At 33.1% G+C, this 17298-nt stretch overlaps 1 protein-coding gene across 7 annotated transcripts in view; it reads right to left on the bottom strand.

Moving 5' to 3' along the window:
- Positions 1 to 17298, bottom strand: part of RGS7 (regulator of G protein signaling 7) — a 667263-nt gene that overhangs the window by 72043 nt on the left and 577922 nt on the right. For all 7 annotated transcript variants that reach the window (XM_074220439.1, XM_074220438.1, XM_074220441.1 and 4 more), the window contains 3 exons: positions 13206 to 13280; positions 4507 to 4605; positions 1053 to 1114 (listed from right to left, as the gene is read on the bottom strand). In XM_074220439.1, coding sequence (XP_074076540.1) covers positions 1053 to 1114; positions 4507 to 4605; positions 13206 to 13280 — 236 coding nt within the window. The remainder of the gene's footprint in view (positions 1 to 1052; positions 1115 to 4506; positions 4606 to 13205; positions 13281 to 17298) is intronic.

Raw genomic sequence — 17298 nt, 5'->3', positions numbered from 1 at the left:
TAGGTGAAATAAGCTAAAATGCAGACCTCTGCTCAAACAAAGAAGATCATTTGGTGAGTGATATAGGAGCTAAATATCATTTACCAAAAAATCTTACAATTTTTTGGTTTTAAATTTTATTTGTTTTATTCTGAACTTAAATAAAAAAGCATCTCCAAAACATAGTAGAATAGAAAAAAAGATGATAGTGCATGAAACTGCAAATCTATTATGTCTAACTTCTTATTGTTTTAATTACATAATAAAGTCATCATGTAACTTCATTTTTTCCCCTTTTTCTTTCCTTCCCCCATCTCACCTCTTGCGCTAGTGATGGTTACTAATAGACACAACTATATATTTAAATAGATAGATAGATAACTATAGATATATAGATATATAGATATATACACACATCCAAACATGTGTGTGTATAAATGCATACCTACACTCCTATATGTAAACATGTATATATATATATATATATAATACATTCCATAAATATTTCTATTTGATACTTCTTTCTCTGAATGCAGACAGTGTTTTCCTTCATATGTCCTTTGTAGTTAATTTTGATATTTGTAAAATTTTGGTATTTGTAAAAACAAGTCATTCAGAATTGTTCTTAAAACAATATTGTTGGGGAGGCTAGGTGGCACAGTGGCTAGAGCACAGGCCCTGGAATCAGGAGTACCTGAATTCAAATCAGACCTCAGACACTTAATAATTACCTAGCTGTGTGGCCTTGGGAAAACCTGGCAAAAAAAAAAAACCCAGAACAAAACAATATTGTTACTGTATTAAATTGAACCAGGAAACTGGAAACTTCACTCTTATCTGAAATAAGGAGATTTGGAGCTCAATTTATATTCTAACTGAAGTTAAATTGAGATGTTTCTTATGCATGTGAGGATCCAAGAAAAGAATTATCATTCCTTTCAGGTAACAACTTCTTTTTCTGCTCTTTCTGAGAAATCTTGAATTATTCACTCACATTTCATTGCTGTCTTTGATATATTTCTTCTTATCTTTAATTTATGACTTTAAAATGGTAACATCTTAAAAATCCTTACCTATCAGCAACTTTGGACATTTTTAACCGATGTCTGTCTAACTGTATTTGCCAGTATTTAATCTGGAAAAAGAAAAAGAGGAGGAAACAGTTACAGGAGTGATAGATATTTTCCTCTACTCACACAACTTCCATTTCTAAATTGTGAATCTGAGGGTGATAAACTGATGCTTGATCAATACAGAAACAAAAAAATTTAAATAAAATCAAAAGTATCTATTGGAAGTAAAAAAAAGATGGGTAAAACTCATATTCAAATAACTAATTTACTCTCTAGTTCAATCAAATTATGAGACATTAAATAAGCATAATGATAGTTCAATCTAAAACCTGCAGATAAAATCATTGAGTATTTTGCTTAATTAAGCAAAAAAAGATGTCTTCTTTCTCTTAAAAAGTAAATCACTACTTCAGCATCCTATTAAATGAAAAAAAAAAGACTAAAGAACAGTCATATTTTAACCAAAACTTCATTAAGAAATGAAATTCATTAATCATTTGTAGCTTTCAATCTTTTGTCCAAATCTGATTCATTGCCTCTAAAAGCCAGACAAATGAAACATCAGAGGCACATGATTAGAAAAATATCTGATCTCCAGATCTCTCCATCTGCCTTGACTGCCCCACCCGGTACACAAAAATGCATGAATAAAACTTTTGCTTAAAATGCTTCCATGGAAACAATTTCTAATAATGCAGTGCCTCATATAGATTAAAAATCCATTAGGAAAGGGTCTATAATGCTTACACTCTTTTTTAATACAACACCAAGTCAACTGTTAATAATCCCTCTATAAGCTAATGCACAGGAGAGCATTAGGAGGAAGAGAGTCAAATAAAAAGAAAAATAAAATTAAATTAAATTTGTGACTGAAACAGTCTAAGGGATCCCATTAAAATTAATGAATTACAGAACTGAAATGTTAATATAAGTCAAGAAAAAGGGATAGTAAAATCTTAATATTTCTTAATTTTTATTTAGTATCACCCAAGTGGATATGGTGTATCTTAGCCACAAGAGTTAGTAGAGAAGTATCCCATAGATTAAAGTATATGTAGTTTATAAGACTTTATCACTACCCCAGTTAAATTTATCCATCATAACTATCTAGGTCCCTAGTCTGTGGATAACTAATTAGGTTTCCCAAGTATTTTGACACCAGATATGAGTATTCTGGAGAAATATATCCTTCATTAAATAATATTTGTAAAGACTTTCCCTCCCTTCCTTGTTCCCCTTCCTTCTTTATTTCTTTTCTTTTTTTCTTTTCTTCTTTCTTTTTTTCTATTCTGTCAGTTTCTTATATATGTGGTTAACAAGAATCAACTTCCTTGAATTTAATCATCCCTGAGTGACTTGATAATATATCAAATTCCTGAAATTTTTAACCAGAGTTCTGGACAAGTAGTAAATGGATCACTTACCCAGGTACCTAATTTCATGAGACTCAGCCAATTCATTGGCCTCTTTTTCTTTCTCTATTCATTTCTTGTTAGGATATACCTCAAAATTCAGAAACTTTCATTTTGACTATATTTGTATAGGAAAAGTCCAGGAATTTGTTGAATGAAGAAGTAAGTGATCTTATCCTTAGGACATAATGTTCTCTCCATTCAATTTCTCTACCCAATCACCTAATCTGAGAATCTAAGAGACTGAATTTGATAAATGGGGAAGCTATCATCCTAGCTTCCCTACCTAACTAGGTAGAACCCAGTCTTCAGAGATTAAAGTTGAAAGATATTTAAGTAGTCAGCATAAATCAGACAGGGGCTCTAAACTTCTCTTTAAGTTCTCTAATAAAATGATACCTGAAAACATTTTCTCAAAGTAATCTTTATAAATAATTATTGTAAGTGTTATACTTTGGCTAGAGGTTAAGTTAATTGAAAATAAAGATATCTATCTATATCTACTATCATTTACATTTTCCCCACATAGACAGCTTAAATGCTATTTATGATCTAAGGACTATAGCTTAGAATTTTGAGAGAGGGACCTAAAATGCTGAATCAGGAATATGAATCTGAAGAAAAGACCGAGTGTGAGTGCCTTAGGGAGTAGAGAAGTTCTTGTTCTTTATTCTAAGCAGAGTTCCAGGTCTGAGGCTCTCCTGATATGAAAATGAAAGGCTTCATAGTCAAGATTTTGAGGGAACAAGATAAAATAACCTAATGTGAAGCTTGTTGCTGGTACTAGCCAAAACACTTCTGGTTTTCCAATAGAATTCAAAAAGCTTCAAGCTAAAACAACACATGATTATTTATTCTTCCCTTGAGTAAATGAAATTCAAAGATTTTAGATAAGACAGCAGTTACAGAGCAGTTTCTGAGTTTTTTAAGTCTAGATGAGTAGTATTTGGCAAAGAATACAAGGCTACTTGGAAGCAGGACTGGCAGAAGAAAATTAGCAACATTATATATCAATGACCCTATGACTATGGAATTTTGACTTGTCCTTCTTCTATGAATATTCCTTGGCTATATGTATGCTTGCCATATGTTCCTCTTCATGTGTGAGTCTTAGCCACATATATTCTTTGATTGTATATATCCTTTCCACTGATGTGTACATTTGTTGGATACTATATCCCAGGTCCATGGGGAAAAGGTTTTGTTGCTACTTTTCTCATTATATCTTTTTCTTTTCTTTTTTTCCAAAAGGAGCTGAGTCTTCTGGGTTAGCATGGATTGGGGCTTGTGACTTCTGGTTTTAGGGCATATGGGTTCGCAGAGTATTTTGAAGCAAGGCAACAGTTTTCTATTGGCTCACCTAGCAAGTTGGTGGAGGCATGTTCTACAAAATGTTACATGTACACTAAGAATTAAAAGTATGGAACTTTATCAATAATGCAATAATCGTTTCCTCATAAATTGAATAGTATTTTGTCTTTGATTGTATTCTCATACATGTGTATGGGCACATACATGTGTGGGCAGCTCAAGGCATCTTAAGCTCTGAGTAATAGAAGTCAGAATCATAAAATTAAGAAAAGATAATTGGCAATGGTGGCATCAAATTTCAGGTTGTATGTACATTGTGACTGAACCTTATATTTGGTCTCAACTTGGTATTCTTGGGGATAACTGGGGCTGTTAAGAGGGAACCATGGAATGAAAGTATCTAGGGAAAAATTTATGTTTTTACTTTTAATAATCAGAAAGAGAGTTGAAAACAAAGGAAAAAGTGACTTGGGGAATAAATGGCTCATAGGAGGATCAAATAATATAATGTATATAAAGCATTTTACTTAAAGTACTAGGTAAATGTTAAATATCATTATTAAGAAAAATAAAAGTTTGAGTATCATTGCTGAATCAAATGAGAAAATAACTTTTGAACACATTTTTCACTACATAATGTGTAACACATAAACAGTAGTAACATTTACCAGCAGGTTCTCACATTAATTTTGCAATAATATTTTTTCAAGTTATTTGGAAAGTTAACAAACCTGTTGGTGCAGTTCATCTTCTGTTGGAGGCTTAGTTTCTGGTATGGGTGTGTGGGTTGGGCTGTGACTTCTAATATCATTTTGTAATCCATAGACTGACTAGATTGAAACCAAAACAAGAAATACATTAGTTCTCAAACGAAATTTATATATTTAGTCTTCCTTTGAACTTTGTCCCCTCTTTAGTAAAGGCTTTCTGTCTTAAATTGTTTCATATCAAAATTTTTAGGGCAAAAATCTTGCATTAAAAAATTGAACCGTTAATTTCTGAACCATTAAGCTCTGATTATAGATAATGAACATGAAGAACACAATAATAATGTTTCTTTTTTTTAGGGAGGGTAGGAGTATGTAGGAGGTGAAGAGAATACTGAAGATGAAGCTCAATAACAATTTGCTAAGTATAAACTTCAGGGAATGGAGATGGAAATAGAGAAGAAAACAAAATAAACCCATCTAGGGCAAAACATGATCTAAGCTTTTAAAAAGAGAGAACATAGTCCAGTGTTAAAGAGCCTAGATAATGGGGAAGACCTGTCTATTTCAGTTATTTTGTGATTAAAGAACTAAAACTTGATGGGCTCTTAGGGGTCAGCTAGCACAACCTCATCATTTCACACATGAGGAAGATGATTCCCAGGAAGAAGTTAAACAATCATCCAAGATCATACTAGTTACAAATGTTGAAGGCAGATTTAGAACCCAGGTCCAACCATGACTATCATCATGTATCTTCAGAAACAGTGGTCTTTCCATTGTACCTTGCTATCTACAGTCATTTCAACTGAGTCTTAATTTTCATGAATTCATTTGGGGGTTTTTTTGGCAAAGATACTTGGAGTGGTTTACCATTTCCTTCTCCTCCTCATTTTATTTTATAGATGAGGAAACTGAAGTAAACAGGGTTAAGTGACACAACTAACAAACACCTGAGACTAGATCTGAATCTTCCTTATTTCAAGTCCAGTACCCTATATACTGTGCCACATAGTTGCCTATGTTTTCAAAAACATCCTTGGCTTCAACTTTTTCACATGTACTTTGGTAGTATAGAGGCTGTGGAGTCAGAAAGACTCCAGACACTATTTAGTTCTGTTACCTTAGTCTTTGCTTGCCTCAGTTTCCTTGTCTACAGAATGTTGATAACAACTCCTGTCTTGCAGGGTTATTATGAGGATTAAATGTGATAATATTTATAAAAAGCACAATTTTTAGTGCATAGTAGATTCTTTAGAAATGCTTATTCCTTTCCTCCTAAGTCTGAGAATTATCAGAGAAAGATTTTAATGGAGGTTATTGGAATGAGTGGAAAGTTGGTGGCACAGTAGATAGTATATAGCATAGTGGCATAGTAGATAGTATGCTGGGCTTGGAATCAGAAAGAATCATCTTCATGAGTTCAAATCTGACCTCAGACACTAACAAGTTGTATGATCCTGGGCAACTCACTTAACCCTGTTTGCCTTAGTTTCTTCATCTGTAAAATGATCTGGAGAAGAAAGTGGACAACCATTTTAGTATATTTGTCAAGAAAATCTCAAATGAGGTCAGGAAGAGTTAGGCATAACTGCAGTGACTGAACAACAAAATTGGAGTGAGTAGTATGACAGCAGATCTAAAGCACCATTTTGCTGGCATTGAAATGCCTTGAAGTGAACAGTTGTATTTTAAAAGTCAGAGTTATTTAAATTCAAGTACCACCTTAGTATTTTTTAAACTAGAATCTATAGTATATTCTTTTTCTACTTTACAGACATTTCCTGTTAAAAGGATTTCATGTAATGATCATTACTGGCTAATTTAAGTCAGTGCTAAAGTTTAAGTGTATAAGAAAAACCAGAAAAGCTAAAAAAGAATCATTATATAAAAATTAAGTAGAAGATAAAAGAATAAAAGTATAGCATATAGAACTAATAAGCCTGATTCATTATTCCAGGAAAAAAAATCAATCCTTCTTGGATCTTCAGAATCTGTAAACCTTATTCTGGATCTCTGTAGATGTTATCTAAACTGACTATGAGTCAATTTTCCATCATTACACAAACCCTCTTAATTCTGGAAGGATAGTTGATGAAATAAAAAACTAAGATTTTCTCTTTGCTATATTTCTTAAGGCACATGTGAGATCTATGATTCCATCTTCATTTTCCTTTCAAATAAAATACTGACTTTTAGTCTGTCATGTCCTATGACATGAGTTTTTAATTTCAGAATGACAAACAAAAATACTAGATGAATTAGGATTCTTAGCCTTCTTTGTCTTTTTAAAGGATATACTAAAATAAGTCTCTTTTTGGAAAGACAAAAATGAGAGACAGAAAAACCCAAACAACGGATTCTAAAGAAACTTTTAAAAATGCTGAAGGACAGGGTTGCTGACAGCTTCAACAGGACACTGGATTAAAAGCAAGGAAAACAAAAATTATAAGGAAAATGACACTATTATAGATAAAGATGAGACAAGAGAATCTTAAAGTTCCCTTATAACTTCAAAATTCTGTAATGGGAATTCAGTGCACGTACAGGCATCATTCACTTGTTTGAATGATATCTCCACATGGAGATTTCTAGGGGGAAAAGATGACTTTTCCTCTCCCCAAAGGAATTTTTTAAAGGAAATGGTATCTGTCCACATAGAGGATTCTAAGGAACGGCTATCAGGAAATTTGTGATGATATATAAAGACAGTGCCTTAAACATACTGGAGCATGAATAGACATTCTATAACTGGCTCTGATCAGTTAAATATGTGATGAAGAAAAGGTTTTTTGATTGATTGCAGAGTGATTCAAAGAATTCTATTAGTCTCAATCTCCTCCTCTTTGTCTCAGGGGTCTTGGTGATCAGTAAAGGGAGTGAAACCTAAGATTTGAATTCAAAATGTCCAGAAGACTTCTTGGCATCCTATCATGCCAAATTCAGCTTTGTAACCAATGCAATATTGATATGTTAAAATTGTGTAAAGAATGGAGCTTTCTTTAGCATCCCATCCTTCAAAGTTTCATAGCCAGAACAGCACTGATGACCTTAGGAGTCAAAAGTGACCTTTGGGAGTGGCTTTCAGGACTGACTGTTGTCCAGGAATAATTCATTGGATAATGATGTATATTTAGATGTAGATTTGATGGGATCAATACCGTGTAGGAATTGTACAAAATAATGAGCTTGATCATAACTTTCCCCCTATATCACTAATAGATCAAGGTGGTAGGGGAGATTAGTGGTGGTGCAGGATTGTTAAAATAAATGTTTGTGTATTTGTTCTAACCATATCATCTTTGAAGTAAATGTTCCTCTATAAAGTGCTAATCAGTCTTACTTGGCTAAATGAAATGTGAATACTAGTTACTGGAATAAAATTGGTGGGACCTGTACCCACAACCTTTCAGGGTACCCTGAAATCTTTAAAGATAATATGTAGCCAGTATGGACCTGAGAGAAGGGGCCAAAACAAACCATGTTAAAATTCTATAATTGTAAGAGGTCACATTTCTTAGGCACAAGAAAAGCAAAAAAGAAAAAAAAAACCTCAAAGAAGAAGGAAAGAAAAAGGACAAAAAAGATTCTTGGTTTATGAAATTACTTTAACTGTTACATGGTCCGCACTAAAGGCATTAGACTTTTGATGGTAGGTCTTATAGGGAGACTGACAATCAAGTGAATCAGGAGTTTCTATTTTGATTAATCCCCAGAGTAAGTACTTCAGAGTTCATTTTATTACTAACATGGAACTATATATCTGTGGATGATCAGAAGCAAGAGAATCATAGTTTTAAATTTCATTTTTGCAAATGTTAGAGACTTTTATAATTATCAATCTGATGCAGGAGAAAGGACATTGTATTTGGACTTACATAGACTCTAATCCTGACTCTGTCACTTATTATTTTTGTGACTTCAGATGTGCCATTTTATCATTCAGGATTTCTGTTTATTTATCTATAAAATGAGAGTTAGACTAGGTTAACTCTGAGGTTCCTTTCAACTCTAAATTTGTGATCTTATCAACTATAGATTGATCCAACATGGCTTGTTTCATAGATATTTTGGAGACTTAGAAATTGATTCCCTTCCTCATAAGGATGTTTTGAGGATTGAAATCCTCAGGAAAAGAAATCATATCCTATATGTTGAAAAGGATTTAAGATATTTTAGAGTTGACTAATTCCAAATATAAACTCAGTTATAAATGTAAGTATTTTTGAATCTAATAATTTTGAGACTATGTCTCTTTATGTGTATGTGTGTATATATATATATGCACACATATACATTTATGGGCAGTTAATGAAACAAATAGGCAACACAGAACCTCAGTTAAAAATGAAGGAAAAATTATCTAAGCCTCAGGGCTATTAAAATAATGTGTTTAAACATCACGGAGCTTCATTTTGAAGTCAAGATCCATGCTTAGCAAAGTCTTCTACAGGGAGGCCCAGATTCTAATACCACCCTGCTATTTGAAAATGGGCCCTTTATCTTTGATCCTGGGAATAATACATATAAGATTTATCTCACTGTTGTGTTGTGGGCATTAAATATGATTAAGTATATGTGATATAATAACCATCATAATTATGATCATGAGGACGACAATCACAACAACTAATATTTATATATTACTTGCTATGTGTAGAATACTATGTTAAATATTTCACACATATTATCTCATCTGATTCCTACAACAACCCTAAGAAAAAAGTGCTATGATTATCTCCATTTTATTGATGAGGAAACTGAGGCAAGAAAAGATTAAATAACTTGCCCAGAGTTATAGATTTAGAAAGTGTCTGAGGCTAGATTTGAAGTCAAGGCTCTCTGATTCCAAGTCCAGTGCTCTATCTATTGACTTTACAAACTTTAAATCCTATATCAATGTTAGCAATTATTACAAATCTACAAATTCACAAAAATGTTTTAGGGGTCAGGTAGATCGATGTTAGGGAGCTAGATATTTTTTTGAGTTTTATTTATTTATTTATTTTCATTCTAATTGAAGATTTTATTAATTTTGAGTCTTGAGTTTTACAATTTTCCCCATCTTACTTCCCTCCCCCACCCCCCCACAGAAAGCAATTTGTCAGTCTTTACATTGTTTCTATGATGTACATTGATCCAAATTGAGTGTGATGAGAGAGAAATCATATCCTTAAGGAAGAAACATAAAATAAAATAGAAAGCAATATCAGACAATAAGATAGCAGTTTTTTTCTAAATTACAAAGAATATTCCTTGAACTTTGTTCAAACTTAGGGAGCTAGATATTAACCAGGAAAGAGCAGCATTCAAATTCTACTGCTGCTTAATTATTAGCTCATTAGCCCTAGGGAACCACCCTGAGACTTCATTTATAACATGGGAGGGATTGGACTATATAATTTACATAGGTCTTATATTTCTAAGCCTGTGACCTATGATCTTATTAATACATTTGTTTTTTTTTAACTAATTGATGATTATTTCTCCCCAAAAGAATAAGCTGTACATTAGTTAATGTTTACTCTAAGTCAGTAACACTATATTAATATACTTTTGAATAAAGAAAATAGAGGAAAGACAAAAAAAAGAAAAACAGGGAAGCAGTGGAAATTCACAGCTTTTTGTTGCTTTATGAGATAAACTAGAGAAGGTTGTTGACATTTCCATACGATTGCCAATATCTAACTATGCATAAGCATTCATTTGTAGCTAGGAAATTCCCTAAAGTAACAATGGCATTTGAGAACAATTCATTTCTGTTGCATATTTTAATCTCTAATTTCCTTTTGTAGTCATGAATTATATTTAAAAATTGTTTTTACCTATGTACAGACACTTAAGGCAAATTGCTACTAATATATTCTTTATATAGTTGGTAAAAATACCTAAATACCTGGTATGTGGTAATTGACTAATTCTAACTTTCAATCAGTAGAGCAAAAGAGAGAAGAAAGGGAGAGAGAGGAGAACAGGGAGAAAGCAAGAAAGGGGGAGGGAGAGGGGAGACAGAGAGAGAGAGAAAGAGAGAGAGAGAGAGAGAGAGAGAGAGAGACAGACAGAGACAGACAGAGAGACAAATACAGAGAAAGAGACAGATTGACAGAGACAGAGAGAAACAGACAGAGACAGAGACAAAGACAGAGACAGAGAGAGAGAGAGACAAATACAGAGAGAAAGAGACAGACAGACAGATTGACAGCAGAGACAGAGAGAGAGAGAGAGAGAGAGAGAGAGAGAGAGAGAGAGACAGAGACAGAGACAGAGAGAGAGAGAGAGAGAGACACAGAGAGAGACAGAGACAGAGACAGACACAGAGACAGAAGGGAACTGGGACAAGAGAGACCATAAGAGTATCAGGAGGAGGTTAGAAGTGGTAAGTTCGGGGTTCAAAATCATTGAGTCATTGCCATTAAAAAAAAAGAGGCAAATGGACCAATTCAATTAATTCTGTACTCTAAACATTACTGCTAAATGATACTTTTTTTGGTTGAGACGAATTCTAATAAGTTCAATGTGATAGAAACTGTGAAGTCAGATTTAGAGAAAGGAGAGAAAACAATTTCTGAATCATCTAAAAAGGAGATATACTATCATAATCATGATGTCACTCCTTAAGACATTATGGTCAGCGGCCAGGATCTTTGTGCTGACTCACTCTGGGAGTCATTTTGAAACTGACACAGAACTGCAGGTCAGATTTTTTTATTAAATTTGGACAGCAACATTTCTAGCTAGTACTTTTCAATCCAACAGAGAAATATTTTAAATGCTACATTGACAAAATACCATTGTGAAGTCTAGTTCTTAAAAAGAAATAGAGAACATGCATCTATCCATTTATTTTCAAGCAGTATTCAACAATTCCAACAGTGAGATAAAAACTATTAGTTATACTCCTGTTTTGTTTTGTTTTTGTTTGTTTTTCAAAATTAGAATCTATTTTTCTTGGGTTTCAGTTGAGGAAAATTACCATATAAGAGAAAACTGTGAACAGTATCTCTTCCTAGTTCCTCTAGGGAGAATAGGGTTTACTTCCCTCAGTATTTTTGGTGAACTGTTTGGTTTTCTTTGTTTTAATCTTGCCCTCCATTATAGCTGTAAAGTGGACTCATGTTATGCCTTTGAGGAGGGCTTCAAAAGGCTGATCAGAGAGCAACTGGCAAGAAACAAACTGAGCAGTAGTTGTTCTTTTTATTTTGCCTCCTAGAGGTAAAATAAAAACCCTTTCTGACTGCTACTGTATTTGAACTGGTTTTATGGCATTTGTTGAAATTTTTTATTTTTAAAAGCCAGGTACTGAGAAAAACTGCCTTGAATTAGAAGTATTTTATGTTATCAAGGACCTCAGTCCCTATTCAGTATGTCCTTTAGCTGGTGTTGTTCAGCTGTGTCAGGCTCTTAGTGACTTCATGGACCATATTGTCTATGGAGTTTTCTTGGCAAAGATACTGAAGTGGATTGTCATTTCCTTCTCCAGTAGAGAAGGTCCATCTAGGCAAACACAGTTTTAGTGAATTGCCCAAGATCACACAGCTAGTATAGTTAGGACAAATTTGGACTCAGATTTCCTGACTCCATACCCAATTCTGTATCCACTGAGTCATTTAGCTGCCCCATCCTTTAGCTGTACTTCTATATGAATAATACCCTAAAAATGCTTAGTGATTCTATTGTGTGGGCATTTTCTGTTTGAGTCAAAATTCAATCAGCATTAATTAACTATAATGTGATAGATGCTGAGCTATATACAAGCTAAACAAATTTACAAAAAGTGACACAGTCTTTGACTAAAGGAAATGTGAAGACTTAAGGAAGAGACTATGAAAAGGAGTGTATGAAATTAATTAAATGCCACTATCAGACAATTATCTTGTAGTTTTCTTATTCACTTTTGAGAACTTTTTTCTTCCTTTATTTTTCTAAAAGTACTACTTCTCCCATAGTTTTCTCCTCTCATTTTGTGTTTGCTTTTCTTCAACTTACCTGCCTCATGCTTACAACTATATAAGATTTCTCCACTATTCACTCCTTGCCATGTCTTCTTGGAGTTAAGGCTATAAGCAAATGAACTTCATCAGCTTACCTCCTAGGCAGTTTTTCTCAGGAGAGTAGGGAGTGAGATTTTTTTTTTTGAGGCTTCAGAACACAGCACTTCAGATTGATCCCAAATTTCTTGCTTATCCAAGGCAATGAAGGATGGTGAATAGGAACAGGCAAGTAAGCATTCAGTAAAGAAAAAAATGTAATGAAGAATTCTAGTTTTTAGTGTAAATTCCATTGCTTTGAGAGTAGGCATTGATGGTGGTGGTAGTCATATGGTATAGCTCAATCTACTTGTTTTAGGGCAAGCATACAAGAAAAAGGAGTGTTCCATTCCCCAAAGAGGCAAAAACAGGAAGTATATTATAAGGTATGAAGGTGGTGATGATGATGATGCAGGTCTTGAGAGAAGGACATGATTGTTGGAAAGTGGCATCAAATATAGCAGAGATAGAGGACAGTAGGATTATTGTTGAAAGGAAGCATGTCAATATCCCATTCTACCCCCTAGATTTTGACATCCTGGAACAAAATCTTTGTTTACTGTGCCCCAGTTATGTTTATGGTAAAATATCAGCAAACACACAAAAAAACTTTGATGTGGCTGTAGCCCCAGTGTTTTCCTGTGGATAAGAGACCCATCACCCTCACTAAGGCAAACAGAACACTTTCAACTATACCTTCCGAGTTTTGTGAGGGTTCCTCATTCTGGATGATTTTTTAATATCCACTTCGGTTGTGTTTACACAACCAGGCTAGAAATGGAAAATAGAAAAAAATAGCTTCTTGAGAAAAGACTTGTTCATCAGTGCATTTCTTTGCATATTAATGACAGCAGTAGGAAACATTGTGCATACACAGTGACAAGGAAAAACACTGGTACTTCTCCCTATATTGCCTTAGCAGCCTCTAGCAGCCAGAGTCATTGTTAAAGGAAAAGTATTACTTCTAAATTTTAAAACTTCCAATTACCACACAAAATATAATGCTCAGAAAAACAGACTCAGGTTTAGGATGTGATGCAAGAAATTATACTGATAATTTCTCACCTAGTAAGCTCAGGGTGAGAATCTACTTAATCCTCCAATGGAATAATGCCTTCCTGATCCTGTTTTTCTTGGAGTGTTAAGTATTTCCTTGGTCATGGTATCACCATCATCAACATCATCATCATCATCATCATCATACTACTACTACTTGATTTATCCATGTTGAAAAAATAAAATGATAATCAGTCTGACTGACTCCAATTCAGAATGTATTTTAACAGTGGTTACAAATTCAGGAATTGGGGAGCCCATGATGAAATCATTTGTTCCTAGGAGACAGAATGTGTGTGGCCAGTGGAATCTCTAGCTACAGAGAAGGACTATAGAGAAAGAAACTAACATTCACATAGTTCTATATACATAGAAGTTCACAATTCTCACCTGGCCCTTATTTTCCCCTGATATGTCATTCTACTATAGGAATGGGTGGGAAAGAGGAGAACATGAGTAGTCAACAGTCACTCCTTGTAAAAATTTTCTCCAATCTTTAAGATTCTTAGCCTTTTTAATCAATAATCATGATACTACTAGAGTTGCACAGCAAGTAGTGGCAAAATCAATCAGATATAGTGGCAAAATTAATCAGATTCATGATTAATGAGTGTTTTTGCCTCTTTTTTTTGGCAATGTTCCCAGTTTGTGAACAGAGAAAGATTGCATCAGGCAAGACTATCAAGTTTTACTTTTCTTTCTTTTTATCTAATTTGTAAAAGAGGAATAGGAAAAGGAGTATTTTTAGGTTCATCAAATCTCAGTCAGAAAGGATCTTCTCAATCAATCATAATTTAAAAGCAATAGAAAGATATTACTGACACAAGGTTTGCTTTTCCTTTAGAATTTCTGCTTTGCTGTTTAATCAAAAAGGCACAGTAGAAAAAAAGGTCAAGCAGGATCAAATAATTAAAGTTTTGTGTTTCCCTGAAAGCTTGATGGTGCATTATTAACTTGGTATCCCAACATAGAAAAGGTGAGGAAAGACCTTTAGTTTTAGGAGTGAGTATACTGAAACACAGTTGAACTGGTTAAAGAAGATACCCTCTCCCAGAGACAAGCAACTAAGAATGCAAGTATATTTCTTTAAAAGAAACTTTTATTGCTTTGTTTAGTTCATTTGTAAAATGGGGGTAATAATAGCTTCTTCACAGAGTTGTGAGGGTCAAGTGAGATAATGTATGTAAAATGCTTTGTCAATTTTAGACATATAAATGTTAGAAGTTAACATTGTTATTATTAATTATTTAGTGAAAAATGAAAATTTGAATGGTTTTTAATATATAAATATCTCATGCCTAAAATATCATGAATGCTTTCATCAAGAAGAAAATACTTCAACCAGTTTTCAGATGAAGAAATCAAAGTTATCTATATTCACATAAAAATGTTCTAAGTCACTATTGATTAGAGAAATGCAAATTAAAATAATTTTAAGAAATCACTTCACACCTATCAGATTGGCTACTATGACAAAAAAAAGATAAAGATTGGAGGGGATGTGGAAAAACTCTCATGCACTATTGGTGGAATTGTAAACTGATCCAATTATTCTGAAGAATAATTTGGAACTATGCTCAAATTGCTATACAGCTCTATATACCCTTTGACCCAGCAATATCGCTACTAAGTCTGTATCCCAAAGATACCAAAGAAGCAGAAAAGAACCCATTGGTACTAAAATATTTCTAGCAGCTCTTATTGTGGTGGGAAAAAAAATAGAAACTGAGGAGATATCCATAAATTGGGGAATAGTTGAATAAGTTATGGTATACCATTATGATGTGACTTATAGTACTTATGGTACTTATGGTACTTATAAGAAGTAACACAGGATATTTACAGAAAAACCTGGAAAGATTTACATGAATTGATGCAAAATGGAATGTGTAGAACCACAACAGTATACACAATAATAGCACTATTATATGATAATCAACTGTGAATGACTTAACAATACAATAACAATCTTCTTAGCAATACAATTATCTAAAACAATTCCAAAGGACTCATGATGAAAAATGCTATTCATATTCAGAGGAAAAAATACTATTTTTAACTTTATTTGTTTTCATTGTTAGTTTTTCTTTTGGTCTGTTCTTTCAAAAAAAACTAACATGAAAATATGTTATACATGACTATACATATATAATCTACATCAAATCATTTACCATCTTAAGGATGGGGGAACATGAAGGAGGGGGAGGGGAAAAATTAGAACTCAAAAGTTTTAAAAAGTGAATGTTAAAAATTGTCTTAGGGGTGACTAGGTGGTGCAGTGGATAGAACGCCAGTCCTGGAGTCAGAAGTACCTGAGTTCAAATCTGGCCTCAGACACTTAATAAATTACCTAGCTGTGTGACCTTGGGCAAGCCACTTAACCCCATTGCCTTGCAAAAACCTAAAAAAAAAACAAAGACAAAAAATTGTTTTTACCTGTAATTGGAGAAAAATCAAATACTATTTTTAAAAAGAAGAGATACCATTCTTCCCTTTTTTGAAGAGTTGAAGAGTTATTGTGTAAATAGAACATTTCATATACTGTCAGATTCAATTAATATGTTTTAAATATGTTTTAATAAGATTTTGTTTTCTTTATTCTTTATTGCAAGGAATCTCTTTCTGGATGGAAGAGGAGAGGAATATATTTAGGGGGAAATGGTGCAGTAAAAAGATAGATATCAATAATTTTTAAAAGAATTAAAAATTACTAGTAGTGATAAGCACCAGGAAACCATCAGAAAAATTAAACTTAATATACCTTAACAGATGGGAAATGTGGGAGTTATTAATAAATCAGTAGTGTCTAATAAAAGCATTAGCTTGTTATAGCAAATACCAATTAAGAGAATGGATACAGATGAAAAGAAACTATGGATTGAAATTAAAACTGACCCAATCTGACCTATTTAAATAAGTCATTTCTGTGAAAAAATGGGAAATGAATCAAAGAACAGATATGATCATCCCCTTCAGAAATTTAATCAATATGAACTAAATCACTATGGTGTCATGTGGAAGAGTTTGGAAACTACTTTAACCAAAAACTTAATCTCCAAATTATAGATTAGTGAGTTAAACTTTGATATCTGATCAAATGTTATAGCTTATTATTAAAGGGATGGATATCTAAAAAACTAAACAGTGATCACAAAAGTGTTAACATGCCAAAATGATTTTAAAAAGTTTCTTTTAACAGGGTACTAAGCTAATTGGGGTGGAGTGATGTATATAGAATTCCTAGATTTAAGCAATGCTTTTGACAGTCTTTAAAGCTATTCTTCTGAGAAACATAGATTCAAAATAGTAGTATAATGTATATATATATATATATATATATAATGTATATATGTATATAAATTTGCTTTATTATCTGAAATACTAAACATGAATAGTAATAATTAATATTTCAATATCAACATGGAAGAAGAAAATCAGAGTATACTTCAGGGATGTGTGCTTGGTCATGTATGCCATAACATTTTTATTAGTTATCTGAATAAAAGTATAGATGACTTCCACATCAAATTTCCAGCTGACTCAGAGCTGGGAGATATAAGTGATGTCCCAGATGATAGTCTGGCTGACTAGATCACTGGATTTAATCTAATAATATGAAATTTAAGAGCAACAAATAAAATTGTATGCCCTTTACTTGGGTTTACATCCATAACTTTACAAGTATAGACAGAGGAAGGATTTGTTTGTCTGAGAATTATATGAGTTTATTCTA

Source organism: Macrotis lagotis, chromosome 2 (assembly GCF_037893015.1).
Source record: "Macrotis lagotis isolate mMagLag1 chromosome 2, bilby.v1.9.chrom.fasta, whole genome shotgun sequence".
NCBI classification, from domain to species: domain Eukaryota; kingdom Metazoa; phylum Chordata; class Mammalia; order Peramelemorphia; family Peramelidae; genus Macrotis; species Macrotis lagotis.
The sequence above is the reverse complement of the archived record's forward strand: the minus strand, read 5'-3'. Positions and strand labels throughout refer to the sequence as shown.